Raw genomic sequence first — 18,840 nt, 5'->3', positions numbered from 1 at the left:
GTCACAGGACTAGAGTTAGGACGGCAAAGCACTTTAAAGTGCAGGTAACGGGGCGCCTGGGTGGCTCAGTCAGTTAAGCGTCCAACTTCGGCTCAGGTCATGATCCTGGATCTTGCGAGTTGGAGCCCCACATCGGGCCCTCAGCTGTCAGCGTGGAGCCCGCTTTGGATCCTCTGTCCCACTCTCTCTGCACCTCCCCTGCTTGTACATGCTCTCTCTCAAAACTAAATTTAAAAAATTAATAAAAAAATAAAGTGCAGGTAACAATTCTGAGAGTGGGTTCATGAAGAGGCAAGATAGATATCTGGGCAAAGACTCAGGGATTCGCCAGGCCTTCTTCCGACCGTGAGAAAAGTGGGTGACATTAAGGGGGTAGACTCCAGGGGACTATACGGGGGTGGTGGTAGGCTCCAGGGGACCGGGGGCAGGGGGTTAGGCTCCAGAGGATGGAGGATAGGCAGCAGGGGCGGCTTGCTGAGGCACTATCTGTCCCGTGGTGGGTTTTCTCCTATTTCTAGAATCAGATCCTCCCAAAGCTACTGCTCCTGGAAGGCTGAGCCTCCAGGCCCCAGAAAAGGTGCAAGACTGATCCTTCCTTCCCCTGTCCCTCTGCCCTGCCCTCTCCCCGGCTCCTGACCTTGCACCTCCCGTCACCAAGCTCTGTCTGTTCTCGAAGGACCCTGGCTAGAAGGCTCTTCAGGGCAGAGAAGGGCTGAGGGGGTACTTTGCCACTGTCTCCCAGGGATGTATGTGAAAGGGAAGACTGACGGATTCCTGGAGAAACTAGGAAGGGTTCCAGCAATAAGCGAAACAACAAAGTTTCGAGTTCGTTTTCTCCAGGGGAAAAAGAGGGAGACAGTTGATGGAACAGAGAGCAGGCTATTACTCAGAAACTCATCCCCAACTGTCTTTATCCCCCATGGAACTGGAAGCAGTGGAAATGATCTCAACACTGAAACGACGGAAGCTCAAGTTCGAGGTGACACCTGAGGAAGAATTCACTGATTGAAGAAGTAAACACTGGAATTGGTGAATGGGGAAGAAAACCAAAGACAACCTTTTCCTTAGAGAACTTAGACAGCAAGAGTTTCAAACTTTATTTTAGCAATAAAATGTAGCAGTGCCTCCCCCGCAAAGGCATTCTTTGCCAGAATTGCCGTATCTGAACAGAGAATCATGAAGCAATTCCTGGGGAGCTCAGACTTCTGTCTTCTTGGTGTCCACAGCCTCTCCCTCCACCCATCACCTCCAAGGGCCCACCCCCCCCCCCCGCCCCCGCAACACCCCACCCCGGGACGCAAAGACCCAGAGCAGCTCAGTTTAAAAGTCCTGTTGTGAAATCTCCCCTCCGTGTCCCCTCCACCCAAACAGCCTGGAGAAAAGTGAGTACCCAACAAAGGACCACTTCTTCTCACTGTTTTGATGTTGTTGTTGGTAACACCAACCAGGCCCCAATGGGCTCCTCCAGACCTTGAGAATCCATGACATCTTTGGGCCCAGGGCACAGGTTGCCAGCCCGGAGACAGTCCCCAGGCTGGCGCAGCACTCACCTCCTTCTCCCCACAGATGTTGCTGATGATAGAGCTGGAGGCCGGACTGGAGGAGGGTCCCAGGACGGCGACCACCCCCTTGGGGAGGATCTGACACACTGCGGCCAGCAACAGGACGGAGCGTGGGCAGCAGGAAAGGAAACAAGGCACTCATCAGGCGGGATGGGGGCCGGCTCCCCTGCCTGGGGTTCAGGCTCACGCCCAACCTTCACCTGCAGGACCCTCACCTTCCGCCACTCTCCCCCCAGCCTCCTCCCACCTTTCCAAACTCAGTGCCTCTCCTCTTCTGGACTATGGGGCTCCGGGACAGCTTTATTGGAGTTTATGGAAGGTATTAAATGAGGAAATGACCCAGGTTATGACAACATACGGCCACAGCCAACAGGGTGTGTAAATTGTCTTGGCTGTCACTGAAGGACGGGGGCTAACGGCGGAAACCTGCGGATTCCATCCTGCCAGACCTGCAGCGAGGGTGCTGGGAGCCTCAGCATGGCTGCCTCGGGGGCTGAGGGCCCAGCTCACAGAACGGTCACCTGCCGTGCAGTCTGTTAGCCCCTCAAATCTAAAGAGGAAGGGGAGGGGCGCCTGTGTGGCTCGGTCGGTGAAGCGTCCGACTTCGGCTCAGGTCATGATCTCACGGTCCGTGGGTTCGAGCCCCGCGTCGGGCTCTGTGCTGACTGCTCAGAGCCTGGAGCCTGTTTCGGATTCTGTGTCTCCCTCTCTCCGTGACCCTCCCCCGTTCATGCTCTGTCTCTCTCTGTCTCAAAAATAAATAAACGTTAAAAAAAAAATTTAAAGAGGAAGGGGAGGAAGAAAGGCAGACAAGCAGTGGGACAAAAAGGGTGGTAGAGAGGACGCAGAGAGAAGAAATCAGACTCAGCTAAAGCCAAGGGAGCAGGAGGGAGATAAGCAGAAAGAGAAAACAAGAGGGAGAGAGAGAGAGAGAGAGAGGCAAGGAGGAATCTCATGTCTCGATGGCATCCTCTGTCACTCTTGCTCACCTAGACCCCAGCTTGGTGCACCTGCTTCCCTGAGTGTGTTGGGCACTCTGTGATCTTGGGCTTCCCCACGGAGAAGGAGCCCTTCCTTCCTCTACTCTGGACACTCACCCTGTCAAAGAGCACCTCAAATGCCCTCCTCCTTACGCCTTCCCCGGCTCCTTTATGTGGAATTAATCTTCCCCATCTCCCCCAGGGCCCCTGAGGCCCCTGCTGTGTCCCTCTGTACTGAGACGCTTGTAAATGTGCTGAATTCAGCTTGTTGCTTAGATGTCTTTCTGCTCTCACTAGATTTCAAACCCCGTAAGGGCAGCAGCTGAGCCATACTTGTCTCTAAGACCCCGCTTCTCACCTCCTCAGTGTCCAGCACAAGGTTTTCTAGGTGCCCAGCTCACAGTCATTGAACGAATGAGTGGAGGGATGGATGACTACGCAATCAGAGGAGGAGGAGAGAATCTCAGATTTTAAAACGCTACAGACTGAGCACCAAAGGATGGGAGAAAAAGGAGGTGACAGAGAGAACTTGACCGTGGTATCAGAACCCAAGAGTCGCCCGCTGGAATATGCACCGAGGTTCCCGGACACACTGCAAGGCATTCTTCACTGCAAAACTCGGAACTTGACTCTGGACACATTTTCTTCCTACTCACGTCAAGAGTCAGGCTGAGCCATTTCCAAGGCCAGTAAACTGAGGTTAAGGGATCAGTCCAAGGTTCCTTACTGAGGAGGCGGCTGCAAAGCCACACCTGCAACCTAGATGTTCTTTCTCCTAGGGTAGGGTCCTAAACCTTGGTCCACACAGCCACGTGATGGCCCTCATGGGCCCTCACGGGGGGAGCACCAGAGCCCAAATCCCAGTGTTGCCGTTTCACACACAAACCACAGGCTGTCCTCCCAGCCCACTGAGGCTCACGCAGGGATCCCACCACACCGGGGATCTCAGCTGGCCAAGAGGCTGCGGGCCGTGGGTACCCGAGCGGAGCTCATCTGTACTGTGTCTAAAACATTCCCAGTGACCAAGTAGCCACAAGCCGGCTTCATCTCTGAAGACTGCTCTTCCCAGTTGAAGCAGTTGGCATGTAAGTTAGGCCATGTGATCTCAGCCAGCTTAACTCTTACTGGCCACTAGACGCTCTAAGTTCGTCGGCCATCAGACTCCTGAACCTTAGTGGGTCTTAGTTCCTCATTTTACCGATAAGGAAACACCACCCGAGGGACGTTCAGTGACTCCTCCTTAGAGGAGTCAGGCACCTAACAAAGGTCAGAGCCAGCACTGGAATTCAAGTGTGTTGACCCCATCCTGTCTGGTGCCCGTTTTGCTATCTCGAAGCACCCCCCCCCAGCTCCCTGCAGCCACCCCACCCCTCCCTACCCACCCCTCCGGTCCAGACCCCCATCCCATCTCTTTCTACTGAATCTGCTTCCCGAGGTCACCAGTGACCTCTTAGCGGTTTTCCCATCCCATTCTCTCTCTGCAGCACCTGATGCTGCTGACTGCTGTGTTCTTTTGAATTTCATAACCGTCCAACCCTGATTCTGGTCAGTCTTCTTCACTTCCTTTGCTGATTCCTCTTCCTTTCTCCACCTGCTAAATCCAGGTTTGATCTGGGCCTCCCTCTCCCCGGGCAATCTCACCCTTGCCTTGACCTCTACTCTCCTCCCTGCCCAGGTGATCCTGTACTCCGACCTATGTCCTGGGTTAAAGGTCAAGTTCCAACCACCTGCCAGACATTGCCACGGGGACTTCGCTCTGGAATCACGGACCCATCACGTCCATGGCAGAGAGGAAAGCCTGTCTTATTTACCTCTGTATCCTCCATACTTAACACAGGGCCTGTGCTTCATAGTTCTGTGCGCAATAAATAGTTGCTGAACCACCCTGATGCCTGCTCAACACTTTGCACGGAAAACTGGAAATAAGCTACAGGTCCAGTCATAAGGGAACACTTACCTTAAATGTCGGTCATATACCCACATGGAGTATTATTTAGGTATTTAAAATGCTTAGGAACAGTTTATGACAGTATTAAAAATATTTATGAAATAATATTAAGAGAGAGAAGCAGGATATGAAATTATACATATATCTACATGAAGGCTACAACCAAGCAAATACAAAAAACAGGCGCTCAGGAACACCTGTAAGAAGATGTTATAAAAGCCCGCATTTACTGAGAGCTAATTATGCACTTTATATGAACGGACGTATTTAAGTCTCATAACGACCCGATGAGATAGGAACTATGACTGTCAACTTCATTTTACAGATGAGAGAGTGGGACAGAAAAATTAAAGGGCAGAGTCGGGATTCACACCCTCAGTCCCTGACCCCAGGTCGGCACCCTCACCTTGGCACCCTGCAGCCTCCCACCGTCCCACGGTGATTAACTGGGACGTTAATGGGGATCGCTTTGGCCAGTTCGACGTTGCATGATTTTCTTCCCCCTCTTCTTTTCTCTTACTTTCTATAATGAGCATCTACTCATTTTATAACACGTCATTATAAAATACAGAAGGCATAAAAAAAAAAAGTTTCTTCCAAGGAGGAAGTAAAATTCAAATGTGTGTGATTTCCTCAAGATACTACCTTTCCTGGGGCGCCTGGGTGGCTCAGGCGGTTAAGCGTCCGACTTCAGCTCAGGTCACGATCTCAGGTTGTGAGTTCAAGCCCCACATCAGGCTCTGTGCTGACAGCTCAGAGCCTGGAGCCTGCTTTGGATTCTGTGTCTCCCTCTCTCTCTGCCCCTGCTCCTGCTTACACTCTGTCTCTCAGAAATAAACATTAAAAAAAAAAAAAAAAAAAAAAAGGATACTACCTTCCCAGCCCTTCCTCCCATCGCACAACGGACTATTCCACACCAGCCCACCAGGAACATACTCCCAATTTTCCTACTCGAGCCTGGTCCCAAGTACTTCTCCCTGACCGGACCTGGGATTCTTAACCTCCTGCCTCAGATCTGGGGGGTAGAAGTCAGTGGTCTGTGAACACTTTGGGGGGGAAAGCGACATCATTAATTTCTCTCCTAAGTAAAACTTGCCATCTCCTCCAATTGTGAACATAGGCGATAACCACAGTATCTTAACAGTACGTGTGACTTTGTCACCAACGGACACCCCAAATCTTTTCCTACCACGTTGCAGTGCTTCAGATAACCTCAAGATAACATTTATATCATTATTTCAAAATCAGGTCAGCAGTTGCACCTGTTGCTAGGTTTGGCCATTTAATACCTTAATGAAGAAGCACACTTGCTAATATATCGTTATACAAATATTTTAACTCATTGTCATATAACTGGTTTCCTTGGTCATCCTTTCTATCTTATTCATTTAAAAACACTTCTCTGAGGAGTCCATTAGCACTCTTCGCACCCCCAGGTGACCGTGGTCTAGGCCCTCTCTTGCCCTTCGGCTTGGCAAACTCCTACTGATCCTCCAGTGCCCAGCTCAGACCTTGCCCCCAGGCAAGAACACACTTCCCCCTCCTTCTACCACATCACACTGTGGCTCTGAGTCAGTCCTGCCCTGGAGCTGCGGAGACAGATCCTTCCCTGTTCTCTGAATTCCTGGCCAGCTTCTGCCCCAAGCTGGTTCATTATGTTGGGCCTCAATAGAGAGAAGCTTCTCCTAAAAATAAATTCTTTTAGAAGGCTACAATCCCTTATTCCCAATTCCAAAAATCCGAAAGGCTCTGAAACTGGATGGTTTTCATCAAGCTCATTTGGTGGCAAAATCTGATCGAAACAGACAGATGTGAGGTTATTTATAGTATGCGAATATTTGAACGTAATTATGCATTTATTTGAGTCTGGGGTTCTGCCCGAAGCCCCGCTAGAGAGGTTACTTGATGCATGGTGCGTGCACCTCATGACTTTTCCCGTAGCTGGAAAGTTCTAGATTCTAAAAACGTCCAGCCTTAGAGGTCTGTGGACCTGTGACGTTCCGACCATCCATTGTCCATCTCCCACAATAGACTGGGAATCCCTTGAGGGCTTGGGTCACATTAGTTCAGTTCTGACAAAAAGGAACTGTTCAAAAGATGTTTGCTCAACTGAATTGAAATGATCCAAAATGATCCAATAATCCCCATGGCCTGGGGACCTCCTGGGGTCTGGGAATCGTTCTTTCGTTCCTTATGAAGGATGCCTTGCTCAAGAAAAATGGAAACTTTATAAAGGGCCTCAGCTCTGAAACCTCTGGAACGCTGACTCGATGGGCCCGGGCCAGCTGCACGACAGCCCTGGGCAGTTTGTGACAGGGACCGCTGGGGAGGGAGGTGCACCTTACCTCTGCCTCCCAGGGGGGCAGGGAAGAGAGGGAATGGAGACATGAATGACATTGCCATGGCAACAAAGTTTCCCAGCCAGCAGAGGCATCGGAAGACCAGGGTCAGAGAAGCTGCTGGAATAAAAGACCATGATGGGGTGTTGTAAGTGGGGGAGGGGGGTGGTTCTTCCCCTCAAGATGCCAGTTCTGGCCTTGACCCCGAGTCCTTCTCTTGAGTCTTCACAGGGAGAGGAAGGGTCTGTCTGTGATGCAGACGGCATAAGAGGGGTTAAATGTAGGCTTCGCTGATTACAAGGCCCTCCAGGGCAGGGGCAGCTTCCTGGGTGGGGCAGGGTCCTCCTCACTCACAGCCTGGCACTCGATGAGTCACTCAGTGGCTCCCTGAGCCCTTTGGTGAACAGGCCTGGCCACGGGGAGATGACAGTGAGGTGGACCAGCGGGGGCTGGGAGAACTCTGAGCCCCCTTCCCATCAAAACACCTCGCGATGCTAAAGCCCAAGTCGGGCGGGAGGACAGGGCCTCTGGGTCTGGTTACGCGGCAAACCCAGTGCAAAGCGAAGCCTGACTGTCCCGGAGCAAAGCAAACAACGGCCTCCAACACCCTGGAAGAACCAGCCTGTGCCAGAGCCTGCGGGAGTGTGCTCCATCCTTAACCCTCCGAGAGCGGACGAGGGCTGAATGGGGGGCCTTGCTGACCCCCGAGCCGACGAAGGGGGCACGTGAGGGTGACAGCACCAGGCCTCTGAACCGTCCTGTGCTGTGGGGGGAGGGTTCTCCCTGGCCAGAGAACTCAGAAGTGCCGCTGGCTCCCCCCACCCAGGGCATCTCTTGAAAGCCCTCAGCCTGGTCCTGAACAGCACCACCATTTACTGGGACATTCCATGTGCCAGGCGCCGGGCTGGCAGACGGGCCGGCGCCCTGAATTCTTACAGTCACCCCGCGAGGGAGAAGTTGGTATACGAATTCTCCTTCTACTCCTACTCCTACTTCTCCTATTGCTGCTGCTGCTTTGTAAAATTTATCGAGAGTTCACCCTATATTGGGCACTGCTCTCAGTCTTGTCAGCCCATCGTCTCATTTAACACACACACACACACACACACACACACACACACACACACACACACATACAAAACCCCTCTTAAAGTAAGAACTTTTATTATCCTCATTTTCTCATTTTATAGGCGAGGAATCTGAGGCACAGGAGCTAAGCCCAAGGTGCTGGCAGAGCCCAGGATTAGGATCCTGGCCCGTCCGACTCCAGAACCTGACCCCGAGTCTACACCGCTCTCCAGCCCCGGCCCTCACCACTGCCCCACAGAAACTCTCTGCTTTAGCCACGCCCAACTGTCACTGTGCCCCCAGCCAGTGTGGCTTCCTGCCTCCAGCGCTGGCCCATGCCACCCCGCAGTCCGCATGGGTGCCTTCTCTTCTCTTTGCCCACCAAACATTCCAAAGTCCAGCCCAGAGGCACGATCTGACCACCAGCTGCAGCTAACGTTACGTATTTCCACCCGCCCTCTGCCCACGTCTGAGCCACACGGCACAGCTACTGAACTTTATGTCACGTGTCAGACATTTTTGGGTTTTAACTGCCTCCTGGGAAAGACTGTGAGCCTCCGTCTCCCCACCTGCCCCCCAACCATGAGGAGGTTGGACCAGATGATTTCAATGCGTTTCTGAGTCCACGTTATGTACATGGGATGTGGGGAGCTCAGAGAGGGGGCAGCAAGGGATGTTTGTTGAGTGACTCATCGCCGTTCATAGGACTTTCTCTTGGCTTCTCACTTTCTCCCCTGACGCGGACTTGGATTTGGTCTACTGAACTGATGGGAGAAACGCTTGCCCTCACTTACTGGAGGCAGCTTTGCATCACCCGAGGTCATGCCGCTGGAGCCTGTGAGGAGCTCGGGAGCTCATGGAGGAAGAGCAAAACCCTGCGGCCCGAGCACCCCACGCCGTGCTCCTCTCCACGGGCACAGGGGCCGCGTGGGGCCGGATAACCAGGGCGCCTCTGGGTCTCCAGGGGAAACAGTGTGGACAGCTGATAGCACGCTTGGCCTCACAGAGACAAGCCAAGGCAGAGGCGAGGGGTTGACAGGGAGGGCCCTGCTTCTGGCTCTGCAGTAAATTAAACTTCAAACTGGCTCTGGCAGCAGCAGGGACAGTGCCTCCGGGCGTCTGGGTGATAAGGGGGCGGGCGCTCAGTTAAGCTCCGATACGGCAGCCGCGGGAGACACGCTGATCTGTGGAACAGAGCCGGGCAAGGCCTGTGGGAACCTCCCTGCACGAGAAAGGCTGAGGTGCAGATAAGATACAGAAGCAGGGAGGGAAAGGGCCAGGCGGGAAAGAGATGACCTAGCAGGTCTCGTCCATCCCTCTCATTTCAGGTCTGCGGGCTGCACGGAGGGAGTCGGGAAGCCAAACATCAAGACGCCCGAGGCAATGACGGTGACAGGGTAGGGTGAAGGGAACCCCACGTGGGCTTGAGGAAGCCTTACGGGCGACCCTTACTTTAAATAAACCCACTATCTGAAAATCTAAGTGAACCAGAGACAAGAGGAGGTGATTTTGCACTTGTAACTTTCCAGTGTCCGGGGTTGTTGTTAATTAACGCCCCGTCTGGTCCTTCCCATCTCCCAGCCTGGTTTTCAGCCATCAGATGAGGAAGTGGAACCCTGGACGTCAGCATCTTCGGTTTCTTGACACTTTGGGATCTTAGATTCTTGCAAGAGTCATTGTTCTCCTCGACGGATAGTCCCGCCCCGAACATAATTCATTAAAGTGTGATCTATCCAGAACTTCCTGAAACCCACCTACTGCTACTGAAAGTGGACACCATGGTACGTTGCTGGATTGCTACCGCAAACTTAGAGCTGGCCTCCGCTTTCCACCACCAAGAACCGCTGGCGTCTCCTTCGTCCCCTTGGAACAGAGCTCCTGGCTGTGGGTGACAGGTGTGAGTCTGGGGGCATTGCTCAGGGCCCCAGACTGACTCAGATAGTTTTCAGTTAATCATGCAAATTAGCCCTGGGCCACCAGCCTGGGGAAAACACAGCCCATGACACTGAGCAGCCGCTGGCTTTGGGTGGCCCATCACAACTTCCAAAGGCTCCACGCTGTCAGGTGCATCAAGTCCGGAAAACTGGAAAGGGAAAGGGAATGTCCAGTTACGGCGGACGCCCCGTGAGGCATGCTGACATTAAGACAGGCCACTCGAGAAGAGCTGGGAGGCAGACGGTGCTGTCACCTCCAGGTGGCTGGACTCTGAACACAGGAGAGAGGGAGAGGATGATAAGACAGGAAGGAAGCCTGCTCAAAGGAGACGAGGAAAGAAAGCCAACAACAAAGTCCACAGGGGCCGTTTACCGAGTGCCAGTAACACGCACAGTACTAAGCATCTCACCTCCACTGTCTCTGCTGTGCCCTGAGCGACCCTCATTTTACAAACGAGGAAACTGTAGAGGTGACTGGGTGGTTCAGGCAGTTAAGCATCTGACTCTTGATTTCTACTCAGGTGATGATTTCCTGGTTTATGAGTTTGAGCCCCACATCATTGCGGTGCCTGCTGGGGATCCTCCTCTTCTCCCTCTCTCTGTCCCTCCCCTGCTCATGTTCTCTCTCAAAATAAACTTAAAAAAAACAACACAAAAAACAAGGAAACTATAGTACATCCTATGCACACATAGCTAATAAACAGTAGAGCCAGGATTTAAAACTGACCGGTCTGATTCTAATATCCACGTTTCACTCTTTATAACACAGACTCCCCAAAGTAGGGATTGCAGATCTATCGTCCCTCCTTGATCCAGGGACCCCATCTCCCTCCTATCTCCTTCCCCCAACACGGCCACTGAAGTCCAGTCCCTGCCTGGAATCAGCCGAGAGCGCTAACCCACCGCCTGTTCTCTCCCTTACTTCGGGAGGGAAACAGCTGGGCTGGAACATTCCTATGAACTATCTGGGTGGTGTTTAAAATCCATTGTGGGGAAGCAGCTCTGGCTTCAGATGAAAGGCCTTTGGGGTAGAAAGATCCAGAAACCCTGTTTCTAACAAATGCTAATCATGCCTCAAACACAGTGAGATGTAAAAGCTGAACCATGGGTTACTAGCTAATAAAATACTTGGCGCGTAAAAGAAGGGCATGAAAAAGACGCCCCAAAGCTCTGTAACGTGGAATAAAAGTATCCGTTTCCTTCATTCCCCTGATTCATCTGGCTAAATATTTTAGATGTATTGACTTTACTAAGACAGGCTGCATGGGTCACCGGGAGAGGAAATTTACATCTGCTAATGACCCCCAACCACAATGGGCAATCTGTGCTCTCTGTTCTGCCCCAAGAAACCCAAGGGAAGGAGGGAGGAGCTGGCTTTTCAAAGTACGCTCTGCAAAGCTGTTTAGGAACCTAGATCCTTGTCGGGGACCCATCCTCCTAGACAAAGATCCACGACAGACTGGACTAGGAGATCTCACAAGACGTTGCTGGTATTTCTGATTTCATTCAGAAGGTGTAGAGACATTGGAATCTTCCTTTCATTGTACCAGAATTTCATCTCTTTGACAGCTAGGATTTCCACCTGCTCCTTGCCGGATCCCCATTGCCGAGAAGAGAGTCCAAGAGGCACTCACTAAATATTTATTGACTGAACTAATGAATAAGCGAAGGACTATTTCCGGTACCTGTTCCCTCATTCCCCTGTCCGTAGGAATCTGTGTCAACAGATCCTGCTGGACTCAACAGTCCTGTTCTGTATGGTCCCTAAGAGTGTTCACTCTCCCCAAGGGTCGTTATCAGGCCATCTGGCCAACACCTGTCACTTGTGACATCTGCCATGGCAAGATGAGCTGGACCCATCAGATCCTCTACCTTGCAAATTCAAACCAAGAGGTGCCGAGGGAAGTTGCCACTGATGTGCCCGCTGAGCAGAGACTGTAAACCCCCTGATGGCAGGGACCGCGTCTACCTTGTTTTCTGCATCGTTCCCAATGCATGATGTTCCGAATCATGCCTGAAATAGAGTAAATGCTCACTAAAAGTTTCCTGAATAAACAGACATTGGGCCTGCATGGCCATTATGGAACAGGTGCATGATGAATGAGCCAGGGAAAGCAATAAGCCAGAGAGGGAACAGCACAGATTCGGTATCACAAGAGCCATAAAGGAGCTATGAGACAAAGATCCTAGGCTTCCTCCCTTCCTGCCCTCTCCGGAGCCACACAACATCCTACCTACCACACGTGGGCCAGTGTGATGTGTCTCTTCTCTTGCAATACGAATGGTCCAGATCAGAGCAGTGCTGAGTCCACACAGAAGACCAGGTGCGTCACATGTACACCTGAGCAGGTGGCTCTTTTATTTTAGTCTGGTTTTGCCAGTGAGTGTAAGCAAAGGCTGACGTGTGTTACAAAGGGAGGAGACGGGGCAAAGTCTTGGGGAAGAGACGTTATCACCTCTCTGGGCTGAGAGGCTCCTCTCCTTCCCTCTGCACTGGGGTTGTTCATTTCCAGCTCAGCTACAAGCACCAGCGAACTGAGTGGGAAGCTCATCCTGTAAAGTCGTCAAGGGGAAACCAGCAACACACCAGAGAATTCCAGGGAGGGCATAGCAGACCGGGTGCCGGCCTTGCAGGGTGACCACGTGAATGCAGGCTTCCGGACCCGCTCAGCCCTCAGCTAGCTCTGTGGATGGGCAAGATATTCAACGTTAAGATACTCAACGTTGAGCCTCTGTTTCTCTTATAAAGTGGGGCCAATAACACCTAGCTCTCGGGGTAGTAGCGTCAAAATCAGTGCCTAGCACATAGTAGAGGCTCCACGCATGTGACTCAAGTGACCTGTTACAGAGGGTTGTGTGTTATTTTAAGTGATTTAAATCTCACACCAACCTGCAAGATTTGCAAAGTAGAGGCTAGCACTCACATTTTGCAGATGAAGAAACTGAGTTAAACGGGAAAAGTAACTTGTCCAAGGTCACCCACACAACAGCCAAACTCCATCCCAAGTCCCACAGTGCTGTCCGCACCACAAAATTGCAAGACGGGTGATCAGATGTGCCCGGATTAAGCTGGCCCTGGGCTGGCCATACCTCTCTTAATCACACACAAGGTTTCATTCAGCGGTTTGCGTACGATACGTCCAGGAGTTGGATGAATCAATAGATGAAGGAATGAATGGGTGGGTGAATGCATTAATGAGTATCCTGTCTTAATTCTACTCCACACATAACTGGCAACGAAACCTGGGGACCTCATCCAGACTAAGCCCTGTGGGGCCTCCTGGTGCGTGTTTCTCTCCCTCTCTTGGGAACGGCTGATCGCAGGCCTGGTGTTGGGTACAGCTCACACTATCAGCCCCTCCTCTGCCAGCAAGGAAAGCAGAGGGCAGCCCTGCCCATTCTACGTACTGGTTTCTGCAGTCTCGTACTCGCTGTCTCTGAGAAGCTCAAAGATGTCCACTTCGACCTTGGCCTTGCCCAGCCTCTCAGGAGCGCGGTTGATGCGGTTCTTGGCCAGGGTGATGGAGAGCCGCTCCCCTCTGCTGCACTCCATGGGGTCATCCAAGATAGCAGCTGTGGGCAGGCAACCACACGGAGACAGTTGGTACCCTCTCCCGTCACCCTCCTCTTTCTCCAGTCTCCCCCCACTGCCACCTTCCTCTTCCAGGCAGCTCCCCGCGTCCCCCTCCACCCTGCCGTCCTCGGAACTATTCCCAAAGCCAGCTCTCTACATGCTAAGGGTCGTGGTTCGTAGCCAGGTGCAGCCATGAATTCTAATGTGCATCTCTACCTCAGGAACCCCATCATGTCATAGCAGGGCCCCGGGGGCCAATGTGTACGAGGTCCTGAGGCCCAGGCGTGGCGATACGCTTGGATGTACATGTGCACACCGGCCCGCGTGTGCAAAGGGAGACAGTGGCTGTCCTGTGAAAATGGCATTCTGGGCCTCTGCGAAACTCGCCCTGAGATGAGAGGGTTAAGGGAAGCCAGGCATGAGAGGGAGAGCTGTGGCACGAAGGAGCAGGGTCAGGGTCCTGCCGAACCCGGGTGCTCCCGGCTCAGACACTGACGAACCATGGCAGCCGGTGAGCGAGGCAGTTTCTCTGAACTTCCTTTCCTCACTGAGTGTTACAAGTAGTAAGAGAACCTCCGGGGGTTGGTGTGTGACTTCAGTAAGATAACGTACGTGGGTGACACATCACACGGATTTCATCGGCGTGATTTAATAGGAATGGTTGGAGGGAGGTGGTACCGATAGCTGCCCAACTTCCGGAAGCACTAGTCAGGTAGCACAGAGGCCTAGGTTCAAATCCCAGCTCCATCCTGAATTAGCTACGAGACCTCAGTTTCCTCACTTGGAAAATGGGGAGAGCGCCCAGTCCTTGGGCTTCTGTGAAGATTACGTGAACAGTGTATGCAAAGTGCTCAACATAGTACCTGGCACATGGTATAAACACTCAACAAATCGAGCTCGGGATATCGTTCATTCTCTTGGCAGAGGAAGTTACAAAATCGAGCATCTCTACAAAGCTTGTATGTGAATGCTCAGAGCAGCACTATTCATAATAACCCCAAAGTGGAAAACTCCAAATGCCCGTCAACTGACGAGCGAATAAGCTAAATGCGGTATATCCACGCAATGGAACAGTACGTGACAATAAAAAGGAAGGAGGTTCTCACACATGCCACAACATGCACGACCCTCGCAAGCATGATGCTAAGTGAAAGAAGCCAGACGCAAAATACTGCACATTGGATGATTCGTTTATATGGAATTTCCAGAATAGGTAAACCCACAGAGGTGGAAGGTAGATTAGTGGTTGCCTAGCGGCCGTGGTGGAAAAGCTGGATGGCATGGGGGAGTAATTGCTAATGCACACACAACGTTTCTTTTCGGGGTGATGAAAATGTTCTAAAATTGACTATGGTGATAGATGCATGATGCTGTGACTATACTAAAAACCACTGAGTCGTATACTTTTAGTGGGTGAATCGTGTGGTATCTGAATTATATTTTAATAAAGCTGTTACAGAAAAAAAAAAGGAGAAATATGAAGTTTATCTTTCAGAGGTTTGAAGGCTCAGAAAAGCATCACGGGGAATCACGCCAAATAGATTTCACCGACTCGTGGCCCTTGAATCTCTGTGGCTGGTGTGGACTGAAGAGACCCAGGTCCCATGCTGTCTTTTCTGGATCCTGCTCCCATACCTACTGTGACCCATTTTCCAAACCAAAAATCAGGACACAGAATATTACAAAGCCTTTTTTTTTTCTTTCTGATTTGTGGATGTATTTATACGCATTGCCTTGTTGAAGGATGAAAATCAGATTCATTGACACAGGTTGGGCCATACATTGGGCAACGGAGGTGCGTCCAAAGACGTAGGCATTTAAGTGGGCTTCCGTGAATTAAGTAGCAAAGTCCTCACACACCTGGCGTGATCACCACCTGTCTGAATGGCCAAAGGGCTAGAAAGGTGTGTCTGAAGAGCCTGAGGACACCCACAACACCTGCCCAGGTGGCCTCAGAAAAGCGAGACCAGGATGAGAATACTACTTGGGAAGCAAAAATCTAAACGACTGTACGGGGCTGGAGGAGGACCCTGGGAAGAGAAAAGAAGGGCAACCTATAGAAATGATTCTCAAATGGTGTTCCTTGGAGGGCCCTGGGTCCCATTAGGAAGCAGAGGGGGAGGCCACATGGAGGTCTCCAGCCCACGCCAGCTTCAACCAGCACACCTCCCCATCAGTTTTGGATATTTGGGGTTCCTCGTAAGACTCGATATGGAAAAAAAAAGTTGCACCATTAAAAACAAAATAGGGATGGGGCGCCTGGGTGGCGCAGTCGGTTGAGCGTCCGACTTCAGGCAGGTCACGATCTCGCGGTCCGTGAGTTCGAGCCCCGCGTCAGGCTCTGGGCTGATGGCTCAGAGCCTGGAGCCTGTTTCCGATTCTGTGTCTCCCTCTCTCTCTGCCCCTCCCCCGTTCATGCTCTGTCTCTCTCTGTCCCAAAAATAAATAAACATTGAAAAAAAAATTAAAAAAAATAAAAATAAAAATAAAAACAAAATAGGGGGCACTCAGGTCATGATGTCACAGGTTGTGGGTTTGAGCCCCGCATCGGGCTCGGGGCTAACAGCGTAGAGCCTGCTTTAGAACCTCTGTCTTCCTCTCTCTCTGCCCCTACCCTTCTCATGCTCTCTCTCTCTCTCTTAAAAAAAACACAGTAATATAAAATAAAGTAAAATAAAATAAAAATAAAATAAAATACAGTAAAATAAAATAGAATTAGAAATCACTAGTCTAGCCTTAAAGCATAGAAAAGAGACATCTGAAATGCCAGGAATGGGCAGAGCCATCCCACACAAGTCACGGGAAAGAGGCACTAGGTCCATGGCACGCGAGCTTTACGTTAGCAGGCACGCATTTATTCAGTGACAACATTAGCGTAAGTGCTTAGTGGACACGATCTCACTCAATCTCTGCAACAACTCTGTGAGAAGTGTGTGTTCTGTGTGTTATCCTCATTTGAGGATGAGAAAACAGAGCTCAGAGAGGTCGAGGGACCTGCCCCAATTCACAGGGCTGGTGAGCAGTAGAGGTAGAAGGTAACCCCAGGTCAACCTCACGTAGACCCTGGACCCTGAACCAAGGCTCATTTCCTTCGGTGCAATTCGTCTTCAGGGGAATTTGCTGCCGAGAAGGGGGTGTACTAGGTAGGTGCGCCTCAATCAGCTCAGGCTGCTGTCACAAACAACCACAGACTAGGTGGCTTACCTAGCAAACATTTTTTCCTCACAGTCGTGGAGGTGGGAGATCTGAGATCAGCTAGCATGGTTGGGATCTATTGCGGACACCTGCCTTCTTACATGGTTCTCAGATGGCGGAGAGGGAGGGACAATGTTCTCTGGACTCTTCTCAGAAGGGCACTAATCCCATCACGGAAGTCCCCCCACCCTTGTGACCTCATCAAAATCGAATCCCCTCCCCAAGGTCCCACCTCCTAATACCATCATCTTGGGGGTTAGGATTTAACACGTGCATTTCGGGAGGACACAATTCAGTCCATCCAAACAGGGCGCACGAGCCTTTCACACACCATAAAGGAAGTCTTGGGGCCCCTGGGTGGTTCAGTCGGTTGAGTGTCCGACCTTGGCTTAGGTCAAGATCTCGAGGTTCACGAGTTCGAGCCCTGCATCGGGCTCGCTGCTGTCTTGCTGCTGAGAGGCTGACAGCACGGAACCTGCTCTGGATCCTCTGTCCTCTTCTCCCTCTGCCCCTCCCCTGCTCCCACTCTCTCTCAAAATATAAGTTTAAAAAAAAAACATTAAAAAAAGAAAGTCTCATCAAGGCAAATCAACTCTGAAACACTAATAGACAGGACCCTGGGCCTCTGGAAATTCCCCTAGCTAATGCTCCCAACCCTCCGTAAATTTCTAAACTGGGAGCCTTTTTCTCTTTGGGTCATATGACCTCACTCTCCCCAACTTTTCCATCGATCACCTTGTAAATATTAGTAAATCACTTGTAACCAAGTAAATTAATAAAACAATCTCTCGGAAAATGCCCACGTCCCCTGTAAGTCTGGGAAGGAGCTCAGCCCTCTAGGTGGCGGGGGGCGGGGGGGAGCTCCCTCAGCAATGTTTGGATCAGGCTCATGCTACCGACGCCTCACTTGTCTCTGTCACGTCAGTACACGAAGGGCACAATCCCACCTGGACCGACAGGAGGCAACACACATACGATCGTCTGTTCTGGGGTTGTGGGTTCTCTTCTCCTCGACAGCACACCTTCAGGACACATGCTGGGAACTGAATGTGTCCCCCCCCCCCACATTCACATGTTGAACCCTCAGCTTCCAAGGTGACTGTGTTTAGAGACAGGGCCTTTCAGAGGTAATGAAAGTTAAATGAAGTCATGAGGCTAAGTCCCTGCTCTGAGAGGATTAGTGTCCCTGCAAGGAGGGACACCAGAGAGCTCTCTCTTTCTCTCCCCCGGTGTGAGGGTGTGGCAGGAAGGCAAGCCAGGGAGCAGGCTCCCCCCAGAAAATGAGTCTGTTGGCACCTTGACCTTGGACGTCTGGCCTCCAGAACTATCAGAAATAAATGTCCGTTGTGGACGCCACCCACTCTGTGGTGTTCCGTTATGGTGGCCCGAGATGACAAGGAAAATGTGCCAACACCAACCCAGATGTACAGGACAGCCGCCAGCCATGGAACACCACATAATCAACTCACAGAGCATCACTGGACACACCCGGAGACAGAGGGATCATGACCAGGCGGGGAAGAGGGAATGTGGCAATGTTATATTAGGGGCATATGGGGTCCCCTGAGCACCTCTTTCTTCTTTTCCTCCCCACTGGGTTCAACGAAGGGACTCTGCAACTCTCTCCAACCTCCATGCTGTTCTGGGCACCACTTTTCAATTCAGGTTTTAGGTTTTTGACAATGATCAGCTCCTTTCTGGGAACAGCCTCAACTGGGTGGCTGGTTGGCCTCGGCCATATTGAGGTCAGAACCCAGATTCCGGGGCTGTGGGCACAAAGGATGAGGTACAGGCTCAGGCTCTTAGGACACCAGAGGAACATGTCCCCAACAGGCAGTCACCAAGAGCAGGCTTGCTGTTTGGCAGTCCCTGGTGAGGGGCCCCGTGTGTGTCTGGAGAGCAGCGTACTCAGGACTGAGTGCGCAGCTGACGCTCCTGTCCCCCAGGCCTGGCTGTCCGGTTACGCCAGGATGCTGCTCAGAGTTCCTAGCCGCCTGCCTAAGGAAGAACAGTATCATCTGGCACATCGTCCAGCCCCGGAGATGGTTCTTCAGAGAAGTCAACGAGGAAGCGTGGTAAGGCTGGGAGGTCGGGGGCTACAGCAAGGACAAGGCTGAGATGGAGAGACGCAATCAGGGGCCAGGGTCTTTCTCATGCTTCTGGCCATGGGGACTCTGTGCCCAGGGACTCTTCCACAATAAGCCCTCAACATGCCTCTTTCATGCCCAGGGAGCTGGTGA

General features: G+C 51.7%; 1 protein-coding gene across 4 annotated transcripts in view; it reads right to left on the bottom strand.

Moving 5' to 3' along the window:
- GRIK4 (glutamate ionotropic receptor kainate type subunit 4) overlaps positions 1-18,840 on the bottom strand; it is a 306,356-nt gene that overhangs the window by 162,686 nt on the left and 124,830 nt on the right. For 3 of the 4 annotated variants that reach the window (XM_040483332.1, XM_040483335.1, XM_040483333.1), the window contains exons 3-4: positions 13,240-13,404; positions 1,551-1,648 (exon numbers count right to left, since the gene is read on the bottom strand). In XM_040483332.1, the coding sequence (XP_040339266.1) occupies positions 1,551-1,648; positions 13,240-13,404 (263 nt within the window). The remainder of the gene's footprint in view (positions 1-1,550; positions 1,649-13,239; positions 13,405-18,840) is intronic. The other variant, XM_040483334.1, reaches the window with a different exon arrangement.

This window comes from Herpailurus yagouaroundi, unplaced genomic scaffold (assembly GCF_014898765.1).
Source record: "Herpailurus yagouaroundi ecotype Mexico unplaced genomic scaffold, PumYag 161, whole genome shotgun sequence".
Lineage (NCBI taxonomy): Eukaryota > Metazoa > Chordata > Mammalia > Carnivora > Felidae > Herpailurus > Herpailurus yagouaroundi.
The sequence above is the reverse complement of the archived record's forward strand: the minus strand, read 5'-3'. Positions and strand labels throughout refer to the sequence as shown.